This window comes from Heterobasidion irregulare, assembly GCF_000320585.1.
Source record: "Heterobasidion irregulare TC 32-1 unplaced genomic scaffold scaffold_08, whole genome shotgun sequence".
Taxonomy (NCBI): Eukaryota; Fungi; Basidiomycota; class Agaricomycetes; order Russulales; family Bondarzewiaceae; genus Heterobasidion; species Heterobasidion irregulare.
In genome coordinates, this window is record NW_009258204.1 from 849,809 (window position 1) to 862,305 (window position 12,497).

Genomic DNA, 12,497 nt, shown 5'->3' on the forward strand with positions numbered 1-12,497 from the left:
GTCCGTCACACCCTCCAGCGGCCATAACCTCCTGATCAAGAACGCAGGCAGTCCACAAGGGCAAGCGAATATTCACGCCTGCTCTTCATGCCCCCATCAGCATATGGCCCTCTCGCTCAGGAGGACGATCGAGAAGACGTTGATGTAGCATCGATGACTCGCGCTTCCGGGCATGGGTTACTGCCACGACCTCCCGTATACTACGGAGAAGGACCCTTTGACCCACCAAGTTCAGACGATGAATCAGAGGAGCTCCTGAGTAAACAGGAAGCAGGATCAGATGGACTTGCCGAACGGGGCCAGATAATGGCAAATGAAGTGGGAAGTTCAGGGTTGTATGTCGGACGACGCCGGGTGCGTGAGTTGCTTCTGATCGGTGTGTCCATATTATTCAATTTGTGGTCACGCAGGAATGGTCGTCCATGCGATGGTTGGTATTTTCTCTGGTCGGGCTGGTGTCCTTCGCAGCTGTAATTGGTGTTTTCGCTGGTCTCTCGTACAAAGAGACAAAACACATTGTTAGAGGTAACGAGCAGATAACTATGGATCATATATTCAATGGCACGTTCTCGGCCGAACGAGCCAGCCTTAATTGGGTACCAGAAGGTGCGGGTCCTTCTTACAGCTGTTATACGCGTGAGGTGCTGAGGTATTACGAGTGGTCTAGCCGGTGACGGAGTATTTTCTATCGAGCAGCATGGTTTCATCACACTGGTGGACCTGAAGACAAACACCTCGACCAATCTTCTTGCAACGGAAGACGTGAAAGATGTACGCTTGCATGACGATAAGGATTGAGATTGGTAAAGTACTGACGTACGATTCCCCGCAGGAACATGGGAGGCGTCTCTATTGGTCTAGTTGGAGACTTTCTCCCGATATGAAGTACATGCTCGTGAAGGCAGACACCCGCAAGGTAAGCTGAGCACCTTGTTCATTACGTTGTGAATAACCTAACCGAGGCGTGTTCTTGAAGCAATGGCGTTGGTCGAGCTTTGGAAATTACTATGTGCACAACCTGGATACTAACGTAACTCGTCCGATAATTCCTCCCTCGCATCCGCCTGTCACCGCATATGCTACCTGGTCTCCCACTGGAGAAAGCATCGCTTATGTTGTGAACAACGACCTATACGTCCTTGAAGCCCCCTCGTACGTTTCTTATTTCCTCTGATTTTTGAATGCTCTTTGAGAACTTTGTAACGCGGCCTCGGGCCGCAGTGCGTCAAGCACGCCAATACGTATCACTGCGTCCGGCAACGCGTCACTGTTCCATGGCGTCCCTGACTGGGTGTATGAAGAAGAAGTCTTCGGCGCAGACTATGCCCTCTGGTGGTCACCAGACTCAAGCAAGATCGCATACCTCGCGTTGGACGAAACCTTGGTCGACGAGTTTATCTTCCCTATCTATAACCCTACAAACGACGCCAATGCCGTAATACCCTATACAGAACAGGTCACGATGAAGTACCCTAAACCTGGGTACAATAACCCTCTCGTGTCTGTGCACGTGTTCGACGTGGCCAGATACTTGCAAGAGAGAGCCATCGTGGAGGATGTTTTGGCCGATGAGTTCACTCTAGAGCTTGATTGGAGTGGAAGACATCCGAAAAACAACAGTATCATCACGGAGGTTACCTGGGTAGGGAACAATAGTCTGCTTGTCAAGGAAAGCAACCGCAACGCCGATGTAGGGAACGTTGTTTGGTTCAACCTGGACGACACACGCATGGCAGGGAAGGACTTCGGGCGTGTGGTACGCAAGCTAGGCAAGGGTGGTGAACACGGGGACAATGGTTGGATAGAGGCGGAGCAACGTATCTACCCTCTTCCATCAAGTTTGACAGGTAGTGTCTCCGCGTATCTAGATATCGTGCCAACAAAGGAAGGGTTCAATCACATCGCGCTGTTCACTCCTGCCGATTCAAGCACGCCTATATTCCTTACATCAGGAAACTGGGAAGTCACGGAGGGTATCCAGGCAGTAAATACGGAGCGTAGGCTGGTGTACGCATTCTTTTTCGCGATTTTGAAGTGTGATTTGGCTGAAAGGCGTATAGATACTTCCAGGCAGCCAATCCATCCATTGAGCGTCACATATATTCCGTGCACCTTCCGACCTTGGCGAACATTACTGCTTCGGCGCTGCAGAAAGAGCCAACCTTGTTACCCGAGAGTTCATCTACCGGATATTATGGTGCTCGCTTCTCGCCGATGGCCGGTTTTTATCTTCTAAGTTATGAGGGTCCAAATATTCCATGGCAGAGGGTCGTGAAAACTAATGACAGCGGTAAGTCAGAAGTCAGCTCCCATTTTCCAAATCAGGTTTTTTGAGCTCCTGTCAAACACTTCCCTCTTGGTGTTCAGCATTTAATTTCGTGCTCACGGACAATGTTCATTTGAACGAAACATGGACGCGCTTCGAGGCGCCCATCATTCAACACTCCACCATCGAGAGCGATGGCTATGGTGAGTCTATTGAAACAACTCCACTGTTATGGTATCCCAACATCCTGGTGCTCATCTTATATGAAAAATAGAATTGAATGCAGTGGAGATTAGGCCTCCGCATATGGATGATTCCGGACGAACGAAGTATCCTGTACTTTTTCGTGTGTGAGTGCAAAAACGGGGACAATTACTCGTCACAAACTGATAGAGATATCTGTCCTGCGTCAATAGATACGGAGGGCCAGGTTCCCAGCTTGTCAATACGCAGTTCAATCGCGATTGGCACCATTATGTGGCGTGTGCCTTGCAATACATCGTTGTGACTGTCGATGGGCGAGGAACTGGGATGAAGGGCAGAAAGCTTAGAAACCCGGTCAAGGGCAATCTGGGCTGGTGGGAAGTCGAGGATCAGGTCAATGCCGCCAGGTGCGTTGTGAACTCGACTTGGTGAAGATGACATATAATGCGATATTCACGGTCTGTCGTTCATCAGACTTTGGGCATCGAAGGACTATGTAGATGTGAAACGCATTGGCATCTGGGGTTGGGTAAGTGCAAGCACGCTGTCATTGTCATGGATACATCATCTTGACTCGAAATTGCAGTCTTACGGCGGTTTCATGAGTTCGAAGATTGTAGAAAAAGATGCAGGCATCCATTCATTGGCCATGGCAGTGGCGGTGAGTTAGTCCCATCGCCTTTACCTGAACGCTTGTCTTACGTTTGTGTGAATACAGCCTGTCACAAGCTGGCAGTTGTATGGTAAGTGGATCGTTGTTATAGGCCTCACCCGCTCTTAATATACTCACAGATTCAATCTATACGGAACGCTATCTTAATCTTCCCGACTTGAATCCCGGAGGATACCAGAATGCCTCTGTATCAAACGTTACCGCATTTTCCAAGATGGAATACTTGCTAGCTCATGGAAGCGGAGATGACAACGTGCACTTCGCCAACTCGGCACACCTGTTAGATATGCTCACAAAGGCCCAAATTCGAAATTTTAGATTCAGGATGTTCACGGACAGGTGGGCAATAGGTCCAAGTTATCTAGTAAACGAGGTTAACGTGTGCTCCTCTGTACAGTGATCACGGCATCTCTAAAAGAGGCGCATATCGAGAGCTATATGAGTACATGACAGGCTTTCTATTGGAGAAGTGGGGGAAAGGAGGTCGTCGGCGGGGATGAACTGCTGGTTGAAACGGTGAGTGACAAGATGGGGTATAGGCTGCACTACGGACTGCCGAGCGAAGATAGCAGATGCCTAGCAATGTGATATTTATTTGAAACCTTATGCAATCACAACTGGTGTGGGAGGATTATGTTCAAACAGTAGTCGGCAGAGGGCCTGGAGCGACCTCGCCTTGCCACAGCTACTTAAGTGAAAACTTCTGGCCTTCGTGTTCGACTCCACGCTCACTGCTATTTCGCCCCATGAAACAACGACGCTCAATGCATGAAGACCACTCATATCGACAAGCGGCGTCGTACTTGGTTTCCTTTTCGGAAATACCTTGCTGCTCTCGTTCCAACGTGATTGGCTTCAGTGTCAGCTGAGGCAGATGAAGCCTCTACCATAGAGCACCACATGCTGTTGTCGTTAGTCTTGGGCACATCATAATGTTGGACAGAGCTGCTTGACATTCTGTTCCATCACGGGAGGCCTTGGTAAGGAAGATGGCTCACCTGAGTGGCTTTGACATGTGCGCCTATCTCATTCACCTCCCTCTCTCGTTATCTTTAGCATGATTGTCACCATTTTTCCAGGTCGTATGGGGCCAGGATATTCCCGTCCTCTTCGTAGCGCCTCTCGTTAATCTGGGAGCTTTCTCAATCTTAAAATTGTCACTACCCCATCTGAAAACTATTCTGTCCGAGGCCAGGGCTCTAACAATGGCCGCATGCCGCATATGCCGCAGAACTCCGCACGAGATCGTTATTAAATAGTCAGGAGGTAACCCCAGGATGGCGATGGCCTGTCCCAGGTCTTTGCCCAAAGCGATGCTGATTTTTATTCAGTCCCGACCCATACCACTTTATATCTTACACAGTACTGGCCGCGCTAGTCTATTTTCCTTTTCTGCCTTCCCGACAAATGGCTCCTGATATCTTTGGAGAAGGCATACAAGTTCACCGACACCTGCACATCCCACGAAGGTTGGAACCTGTCGGAGCTCACAATTTCTTCGATCTGGCGCTGCAGCCCGAGGATCAACGTCGTGTCGAACATTTATGTCCTCGTCGTGAGATGACCGTAGTTAACCTTCCGCCTGCCGCCCGCTGTCCACCGTATGCCAGAGGCGCGGCTCATATCCCTTGATCATCATGCTCATCATGCAATTAATCAGCGACGACACCTAATTCACTCAGCGCCGGCACCACCTGCACGCAACGCGCCTATCTGCTCATCATGGCTCACGTTCCGCGCGCGATGCATTCCCACAAATGACTGACGCCTACAAGCCTAGACGCGTAGCGCATCTTCCGCCCCATGAGGTCTTTCTGTGAACGTGTGCCATGGAGCGCCCATGTCCCACCCACAGTCTGAGGCGCCTGTGATGCATCAGCTTCCGCAGCCACGAACAAAATAGGTGGAAGTCCGACTAGGCCCGACTCCAGCGCGCTTTCGCAAGCCTGCCCTGAGCCTTGAAGGGATTCATCGGTGGAGACCCTGCATAGGCCCTGAGACGCTGATGCGTATGCCCGCGGCGTTGATCTTGACGGTGCCAATGCCTCGGCGTCATATACAGTCCCGGGAGACAAATGTCGACACTACGTCGACGTGTTAATTTTCCTTATCTTGTGGGGTAATGTACCCAGCACTTTGTCGCGACGTGTTAACCCGATCCATGCACTACGAGCGGCTAGGCGGCCGAGCGCAGTCTCGAGGAATGATATCAGCGACTATTCCAAGGACATTCACCTTACCAACGTGCGTGATCCCCCTGCTGCGTTCCTGTGGTCGTCACGTAGCGTCCATTCGTCGCCTTCTCGCCATGTTTTATTGGTATCTGCCAGTCATCTATTATGGCGCGCTTATACGGCGTGGGTAGACACAGCTTATGGGTATGAAATGTGCGAGTGGGTGGGCCGACTCGATATGACAAGGCGCCTGGTATTTGCATCGGACGCGCCAATTCAAGTTCTTTGAGGCTCTACCAAATTCGCCGGCATACCCTCGGAGGCGTCCGCCCGACCTACGTGCGACACAAATGGAAGCTTGAGCCGCCTTGGCGGCCTCGCAGGAATTGTAAAGCGCAGTCACGAGAACGCGTGCACGATGCTCTCGAACGTCGCAAACGTGACCATATTGACGGGCACCGCGCGGATGAGCGTCGGCGCGAGCCCGCGCACGAACACGCGCGAGCCCTCAGTGCGGTACGAGTGTGCGATCGTCGAGAGGGTGTTTCGGTACGGCCTGTCGTCCGCCGGAAATAGCGGTGGCTGAGAGGCTGAGACGGGGACAGAGGAGTTGTGGTGGTTACGGGGTGGATATGGAGACGATGTGGGAAGTACAGGTTTGGGTGCGGGCGGAAGGGCACCGTCCCCCGAGCTCTGTATGCGCGTCTTGATGACATCGAATGGGAACGTGAATGCCCACCCTGCGACTCCGGCCACACCGCCTGCGAGGAGGAAGGGGACTGGCGAGAGTGCGAGCGTTTTTGAAACCTCAGTCAGGACGGGGTCCGTCTCCAGTGCCTCACCCGCGCTTGACCCAATAGGCGGTGAGAAGACCCGGAGGGCTGCTTCGTACTGTGAGCGACGGGAGGTCAGTCTGTAATTAAACCGAGCTTTATAGAGTAGGGCGATGAGATAGAGATATGTACACCAATGAAGTACGCGCCAAACCCGGTATCGCGCAGCGCGGTTGCCGTGATGCCGCGATAAAGCCCGCGAATGCCGCGCTCCCTCAATGTCTGCAACGCGATTGCGAGAGCACTCGGTGCCTTTGGCGTCGTGGATGCGGTGACCGCTGGCGTTGCTAGACGGCGAAATGGCACTGGTATGAGTGATTGCTGTTGCTGAATCTTGAGAAACTCGACCGGGGTTGTGAGGAGCCTTGTGTGTTTCAAATTTTGGATGATGTTAATGAAGAAGAATGAGGATGCGTGAGGAGGCGTAGAAAGTATAGTGAGGTCAAACATAGGGCATAGAAAAATGGAAGACGCACGATCCTACAACGCCACACCCCGCACCCGCGAGCCCGATCTGTGTGAGGGTCGGTATCTCGCCATCGTGATGCAACTGAAGCTTGATAAAAAACCGGTACGACGCGAACACAAGGCCGTTGAGGAGTGCCGCGGAAGCCTAACGCGTCGTTTCAAAAATTAAATAGATATGTATTGGAAAGACCAAGATCAACGGAACGAAGTCGAGCAGAGGCAAATGTATGGACGTACGAGTGGTGCAGTAATGCCTTTGAAGAGCCCGAGGAAGCGCTCCTCGCGCACGATCGTGGCCAGCGCGTGGAATGTTGACTGGTTATACTTCCCCGAGACCGACGGGTTCTGGAAGCGAACCTTCACTGCGGACGAGGAGGGACAAGTCGGTCACTCTGGCTGGAACGACGCAAAGAACAGAAAGCGAGGCTCATTAGGCATCAATTACCTGTGTCGAAGGGATAGCCCACCGAAAGAGCCGCCATCCCTTTTTTTCGAAGGTGTATTGCGGAATGGTGAGGTTCAGCACGCAGATCCTAGAGGGGGTGCTCAATGGCGGAAGAGGGCCTGAACCGACCTGCGACTGTGCCTGCGAAGAAATCGAGTGTGGGGTCGAGCTCGACCGCTGTCCAAAGACGATGGTTACGATTTCAAACAGTCAAGGCTCAGGGTCGATATTATTTTGTGTCTGACCTTTCTTGTTTTCGTCGCTTGCCATCGTCCTCGACGTTGTGGTAGAGGTCGAGTCACGTAATCATAGACCTCAAGCCTGATCTAGGGTTCCACTCCAGTGAGACCTTATTCTAAAGTTGAGTCATGCCTCCCCTAACAATCAGCTGGTGTCGCACCCGCGCTATGTGCAAGTGTTCTCTCGGTTCCCCGGTGGTTCCCCACTGTTCAAAGACCATGTGCACTCACTGATGGCCTTCACTTCCTGTCTCTGCTGACAAGCCCTTGCGCATGCATGTCGATACGGCATAGGTGTCTTCGAAGCTCCTCGTCGCAACATCAATAGATTCTTATGAGCGAGCATGACCCTGACGGGAATATGCATCATGACGCTGGACATGTGCTAGGGCGGACTCGTGCCCTATAAAAAATAGCTTCTCACTGCATGTCCTTGTGTCACTTGCAACACAATCTTGTCCTCGTCCACTCCAGATAGCGATGCCCCGCGGAATACTTGGCTGTCTGCTCACGCTTGGAGCTGGGTTCGGCATATATACCTCTGGCTGCCTGGCTACAGCAGTCTCCCGTCAGCAGTGTCAGGCGACGCTCGACACGGCAACTGTACGCTCCTCCTTATTTCGACTGATCTTCTGGACTAATTCATTGTGTGTAGACAGTGGCCAATCGTCTACAGTCTGCTTACTATAGTTCCACCACCGGAAATTACAACCAAGGATCTCTCTGGACTGATGCAGTGCGTCGTTGTTGCTGTCGCAACCTCGTATAAACATAGACCTTTCGAATGTAGAATGCAGTCGAAGACCTGCACAATCTCATGCTCGCTGCGGGAACTACCACTTGGGCCAGCGTCGGCAATACATCCCGCATCGGTCGCGCCGCGCAGAACTCGAATACGAACTGGCAGTCGATTCTAGGCGGCAGCAATGATGACGCACAGGTGGAGCTCACGGGAAGCCCCTCTGAACGTATGTCACTGACAGTTTCGCATGCTGCAGTGGATTATCTTAGCTCTATGGAAGATTGCCGATTACAGGGCGGCGCATTCCCAGTCAATCGATGCGTTCATGGTAACTTGATTCATACCCTATGAGTTACCAATTGCTTGGTTGTTTACTGCTTTTGTTTTTTTTCGGTTTCGAGAGCGCTGCTGGAACAATATACAACTTCATCGCAGGTCAATGGGATAACACCTGTGGCGGTGGCGGTAGGGTTTGTATACGTTTGCGCGTCGTATATTCAACTGACCGGGACTTTATAGTCTGGTGGTCGACGGCTCATACCTACAAAAACGCGATCACGAACGAGTTGTTCCTTCTGACATCTGCCTCGGGCTATCTGAGGACTGGAAACCAAACGTATCTGGATAATGCCAACAAGGTACGGCAAGCTGGCTGATATCGTCTGGATTTATTTATAGCCGTGGTCACCTTTCTATACAGGCGTGGAACTGGCGTACGTGTGCCGCGGCTCGTCTTTGCATTCAAACACACATGAGCTGTGTTCATTCCAGTGAGCCAATCTGGCATGCGCAATGCCGATGGCCTGTGGAACGACGGGCTTGTCCTTGCTACCTGCAAGAATAACGGTCAGGTGAGATCTGCGTGTGATGTTGTGTTTAGCGAACCCTTATCCTCCTCTAGACGACATGGACGTATAATCAGGTGCGCGCCTTGGGATTCACAAGCAAGTGTCGCATGAAGGGGGCTCTAACTGCTAGTGAAGGGTGTGATCGCCTCGGGCTTGGGAGCGCTCTACGCTATCACTGGCAACGTGTCTTTGCTCGATGCCGCTGAAATCACATTTGCTACTATGGCCCATCTGACCGACAACGGCATACTCAAGGAGTCGTGCGACGACGCTACCAGTTCTTCGTGTGACCACGATCAGGCACGTTTTCTCTACATTCGTATTCTTCTCTTACGACAAAGCCTTAACCACAACAATGGCTCGTGAACAGCAAATATTCAAGGTCTGTGCCTCTGATCGACGGACCTTTGGCCGAGGCTGACTTCTACTTCTCGCCGATAGGGATTGTGGACAAAGCACGTCCAGTACTACCTCGATCAGGCCAACGACGCCGCTCGGACCGCGAAGTATAGTGCTTTCCTCGGCGCACAATCATCTGGTGCGTTTCATTACGGAAAGAACGCCAATAACGACGTGGGTTCGGTCTGGTACGCGCCCGACCAAGGCGGCTCCATATTCTCCCCTGAAGCGTCGTCGAGTGGCCTGGAAGCTTTTGTGTCTGCAGCCAAGGTGAGGAGGGCGAGATGATTGGACGAGATTCGTGTACTGATAGTCGAGGAATACAGTATGGTCTGTGTTGAATCATTGTTCCTTTTGTTTGAAGAGAAGTAAGTGCCAAGTGCTACTCCTCGGAGATATGGACTGATTCGCTATAGTGAACTTTGCTTTTTACCCATGTAAAGACTCCGTCATTGTGAAATTCACACCCTCGTGAGCAACGCCTGGAAAGCCAAGATAGCCAAGTTGCGACTTTGGTCATCCGTACACTCTATGTTTCTATCAGGCTTCATATGAAGACGAAACAACTAACGAAACAAGGGTCAGTGGAAACCTTGACTGTTGACGCCATGATATCAGAACCTGGTTGTCTCTGCCACTCCAACAAATATGTTGCAGTGTGTTGCCATTCCCTGATGCTCATTGCTCCATATGTTTGGCCTGCATGAGGGTCTGGAAAGTTGCGTTTGACTACTGTCCTCTCTCTTTCGGGAAGAAATGCTATCTCTTGCTATCGCTTAGTTCAACATTCATTTTTGACCTGCCTGAGGCTTGCCCAGCTGTTCGCGCATCCTAGGCACTTTGAGAAGCGATCCGTACATGTATCTCCGTTCTCAAGCGGAACTATACTACAGAACTTGGCCGCTTCGGTATGTGTGGGCCCAGCTGTTAGCGGCCCTTATCACTTTCTCAGATTCAATCTATGAACCTCGTTGATAACTTTAGATAGAGCTACTAACAGCCGCTTCTGAGCACTCTGATTGTGGTATTATCGCGGGCCCGAACGAGACAATATGCTAAAATTCTCTAGATCTGTCGAAATAGTCACTGGTCTTCTGCTATAAGCTGATCCATTGTTATAAATGCAATGGTATGCTAAACCAGCACATTCCTATACAAGGAAGATCCTCTCCTCAAAGCAGAATTCAATCATCAGTGTGATTGACAATATAGAGGATGAAGGAGGTCGTGCCGATTTGGAAGGTGTGGCTGAAAGAAACTATACAGCTTGTTGCGATTTTACCCACGCTTCTGAGATCAGGTAACCCTAAGTATACCGGCTCGACGCCTACGATACACCCTCGACACCCCCAAGACTCTTCAACATGGTGAGCTCCCCGCTTCGTGGAACTATGCCATCTTGTTGGAACGTACTAATCGACTGTTGATCCCAGACAAAACGCACGCGCAAAGTCGGTGTCACCGGAAAGTACGGAACGGCAAGTGTTTTAACCCAATGCCTTCGCTAGTCGAAGGAGATTTAGGACGAGAACGGGAGCTCATGGGATATTTTTGTCTCATGTAGCGTTACGGTGCGTCCTTGCGGAAGCAGGTCAAAAAGGTGCGTTTGCAATCTAGAATTATGTCAGGATACTTCGAACTGAGTTATGCTTGTCTTTCAGATGGAAATCACCCAGCACGCACGGTACACCTGCACATTCTGCGGCAAGGTGAGGCAGAAACATTGCGTCTGTTTCCGGGCATCAATACTCATCATATGTTATCAGGATTCCGTGAAGCGTCAGGCAGTGGGCATCTGGAAATGCAAGGCATGCCGGAAGGTTATCGCTGGAGGCGCATGGACTGTCACCACGACGGCGGCTGCGACTGTCCGCAGGTGAGTTTTATATCACTCATCAGACGAGTGACCTTTGATGGCGATCCTTTTTAGTACTGTTCGTCGGTTGCGCGAGATCACGGAGGCTTAAAACACCTCATTTGACTTTATTCTTTCCCATGATACTACTCTCCCTCTACTGTTGTTCCTCCACGCATAAGCTCAATGACCATAGGCCTCCATGATCTCGATGATATTTGAGTGCTATGATATCAGATGCAACCAAGAATCTCTCTGAGCCCATCGCACTGTCAAATTGGTTCCCCGCACACGGTCATTCGCTCATCACATTGTTCATATTTCGGAGTACTGGCCGGGCGATCCGCGGCTCATATCTTGCATCATATTAGGTCGCAATGTCTCCATGCATAACAAAACAAAAATGTCTTCGCGAGGTTACAGCGTGTGTATCAACAATCGCCACCCGCCACCATTGAAGCTACAACAGCCTAATGAAGTGCGTCAGGACGAGTGAGGGTCAGCGTCGCTAATTAAAAAAAGAATTTGGTTATGACAAACGGTGTCATCCGGTGGCGGTGACAGCGTACGAGTACAATTTGATATCACTCTTACTGCTGTATCACTCGTACTTTGCCAGCTTTTTACACTATTTTTGCCAACAAATGCAAATGCTCTCGTCTTCTATTTGTGTTTCGTCGCAATCAGACAACAGGGATATCCATCTTCATACACATCTCACAGCGCGTGCATCTTCGAGTCATCATCATCATCATTTGGATGGTATGTATGGATCTCGATTCCCCAGTTTTACCGACCTTTCAGACCTTTCTTTGCGTGTAGAATCTCCCCATCGTAGAAACATCACCGATATGGACCATGGTGAGTCGGGACTCATGTTTCGTCTCACCTTTACCAAGGTGTTGTCCATCGGCTTGATATCAAGGACGCCGAACCCATGCCGCATCTGTCAGCTTGCATTGACACGAGTGAACGCAATAGAATCAATTGTCGTTATTGTATCCTTCCCATGAACTTCGCGTTTGAGGCTAGAAGTTGCATATGCGCGCTGAGCTGTCCTCCGCTCAATGGCTGGATTGCTCTCGGTTCAGGCTTTCTTCACAAACACCGTGTTTCACATGGCAGCCGTACGCAGGAGCTACGATCGATCGAGAACTGCACCACGAAGTTAGCCATGCATCATGGGTCAAATAGCGATGATTGACCGGTATGTTTTTACTCGATGCTGGGAACGCATTCCAAACGCAGCAGTGGTTCTCGATAGCGTATCTCGGAGCGCTCTCGCCAACACTCGGACGATTCAATGCAACGCTAATCTACATCATGTTTCATTCCGGAACAGAGCATATGA

The 12,497-nt window shown here is 50.8% G+C and overlaps 7 protein-coding genes across 7 annotated transcripts; 5 read left to right on the top strand and 2 right to left on the bottom strand.

The window, feature by feature from the left end:
• Nucleotides 1-33: 33 nt before the first annotated feature.
• On the top strand, nt 34-3,782 carry HETIRDRAFT_35924 (dipeptidyl aminopeptidase). The gene is made up of 15 exons (XM_009550441.1): nt 34-354; nt 411-606; nt 668-771; nt 833-916; nt 977-1,152; nt 1,222-2,007; nt 2,061-2,290; nt 2,368-2,469; nt 2,541-2,616; nt 2,683-2,877; nt 2,945-2,999; nt 3,057-3,131; nt 3,189-3,213; nt 3,263-3,482; nt 3,541-3,782. Exons 1-15 carry the CDS (start codon nt 88-90, stop codon nt 3,641-3,643), a joined length of 2,694 nt encoding a protein of 897 aa, XP_009548736.1. The 5' UTR covers nt 34-87; the 3' UTR covers nt 3,644-3,782.
• A 116-nt stretch (nt 3,783-3,898) lies between these two features.
• Nucleotides 3,899-4,796, bottom strand: HETIRDRAFT_142872 (uncharacterized protein). Its single transcript, XM_009550839.1, has 2 exons — nt 4,223-4,796; nt 3,899-4,158 (listed from the first exon to the last, which is right to left on the bottom strand). Exon 2 carries the CDS (start codon nt 4,097-4,099, stop codon nt 3,923-3,925), a length of 177 nt encoding a protein of 58 aa, XP_009549134.1. The 5' UTR covers nt 4,100-4,158; nt 4,223-4,796; the 3' UTR covers nt 3,899-3,922.
• Nucleotides 3,899-4,801, top strand: HETIRDRAFT_435456 (uncharacterized protein). Its single transcript, XM_009550840.1, has 2 exons — nt 3,899-4,158; nt 4,223-4,801. The coding sequence occupies exon 2, from the start codon at nt 4,551-4,553 to the stop codon at nt 4,773-4,775; it is 225 nt and encodes a 74-aa protein (XP_009549135.1). The 5' UTR covers nt 3,899-4,158; nt 4,223-4,550; the 3' UTR covers nt 4,776-4,801.
• Nucleotides 4,802-5,716: 915 nt separating this feature from the next.
• On the bottom strand, nt 5,717-7,333 carry HETIRDRAFT_104182 (mitochondrial carrier protein; the record flags this gene model as incomplete). Its single annotated transcript, XM_009550841.1, has 7 exons — nt 5,717-6,208; nt 6,283-6,514; nt 6,627-6,763; nt 6,856-6,980; nt 7,064-7,102; nt 7,193-7,240; nt 7,309-7,333. The coding sequence occupies 7 exons, from the start codon at nt 7,331-7,333 to the stop codon at nt 5,717-5,719; spliced, it is 1,098 nt and encodes a 365-aa protein (XP_009549136.1).
• Nucleotides 7,334-7,782: 449 nt separating this feature from the next.
• HETIRDRAFT_324103 (glycoside hydrolase family 76 protein) lies at nt 7,783-9,579 on the top strand (the record flags this gene model as incomplete). The annotated part of the gene is made up of 12 exons (XM_009550842.1): nt 7,783-7,905; nt 7,958-8,038; nt 8,093-8,242; nt 8,301-8,372; nt 8,446-8,514; nt 8,611-8,682; nt 8,745-8,757; nt 8,816-8,895; nt 8,946-8,966; nt 9,028-9,178; nt 9,234-9,274; nt 9,334-9,579. The coding sequence occupies 12 exons, from the start codon at nt 7,783-7,785 to the stop codon at nt 9,577-9,579; spliced, it is 1,119 nt and encodes a 372-aa protein (XP_009549137.1).
• A 1,054-nt stretch (nt 9,580-10,633) lies between these two features.
• Nucleotides 10,634-11,359, top strand: HETIRDRAFT_387068 (uncharacterized protein). The gene is made up of 6 exons (XM_009550843.1): nt 10,634-10,658; nt 10,725-10,769; nt 10,856-10,891; nt 10,953-11,000; nt 11,058-11,167; nt 11,222-11,359. Exons 1-6 carry the CDS (start codon nt 10,656-10,658, stop codon nt 11,256-11,258), a joined length of 279 nt encoding a protein of 92 aa, XP_009549138.1. The 5' UTR covers nt 10,634-10,655; the 3' UTR covers nt 11,259-11,359.
• Nucleotides 11,360-11,753: 394 nt separating this feature from the next.
• Nucleotides 11,754-12,413, top strand: HETIRDRAFT_147333 (uncharacterized protein). Its single transcript, XM_009550844.1, has 3 exons — nt 11,754-11,908; nt 11,969-12,007; nt 12,128-12,413. Exon 3 carries the CDS (start codon nt 12,156-12,158, stop codon nt 12,348-12,350), a length of 195 nt encoding a protein of 64 aa, XP_009549139.1. The 5' UTR covers nt 11,754-11,908; nt 11,969-12,007; nt 12,128-12,155; the 3' UTR covers nt 12,351-12,413.
• The last annotated feature ends 84 nt before the right edge of the window (nt 12,414-12,497 follow it).

Bases quoted from the DNA above. Each gene is read 5' to 3' on its own strand.
- HETIRDRAFT_35924 (XM_009550441.1), top strand. From the start codon at position 88: ATGCCCCCATCAGCATATGGCCCTCTCGCTCAGGAGGACGATCGAGAA. The intron at 355-410 runs GTGCGTGAGTTG...GTGGTCACGCAG, and splicing joins TGTATGTCGGACGACGCCGG to GAATGGTCGTCCATGCGATG. The intron at 2,291-2,367 runs GTAAGTCAGAAG...CTTGGTGTTCAG, and splicing joins CGTGAAAACTAATGACAGCG to CATTTAATTTCGTGCTCACG.
- HETIRDRAFT_142872 (XM_009550839.1), bottom strand. From the start codon at position 4,099: ATGTCAAGCAGCTCTGTCCAACATTATGATGTGCCCAAGACTAACGAC.
- HETIRDRAFT_435456 (XM_009550840.1), top strand. From the start codon at position 4,551: ATGGCTCCTGATATCTTTGGAGAAGGCATACAAGTTCACCGACACCTG.
- HETIRDRAFT_387068 (XM_009550843.1), top strand. The intron at 10,892-10,952 runs GTGCGTTTGCAA...CTTGTCTTTCAG, and splicing joins TGCGGAAGCAGGTCAAAAAG to ATGGAAATCACCCAGCACGC. The intron at 11,001-11,057 runs GTGAGGCAGAAA...ATATGTTATCAG, and splicing joins CCTGCACATTCTGCGGCAAG to GATTCCGTGAAGCGTCAGGC.
- HETIRDRAFT_147333 (XM_009550844.1), top strand. From the start codon at position 12,156: ATGAACTTCGCGTTTGAGGCTAGAAGTTGCATATGCGCGCTGAGCTGT.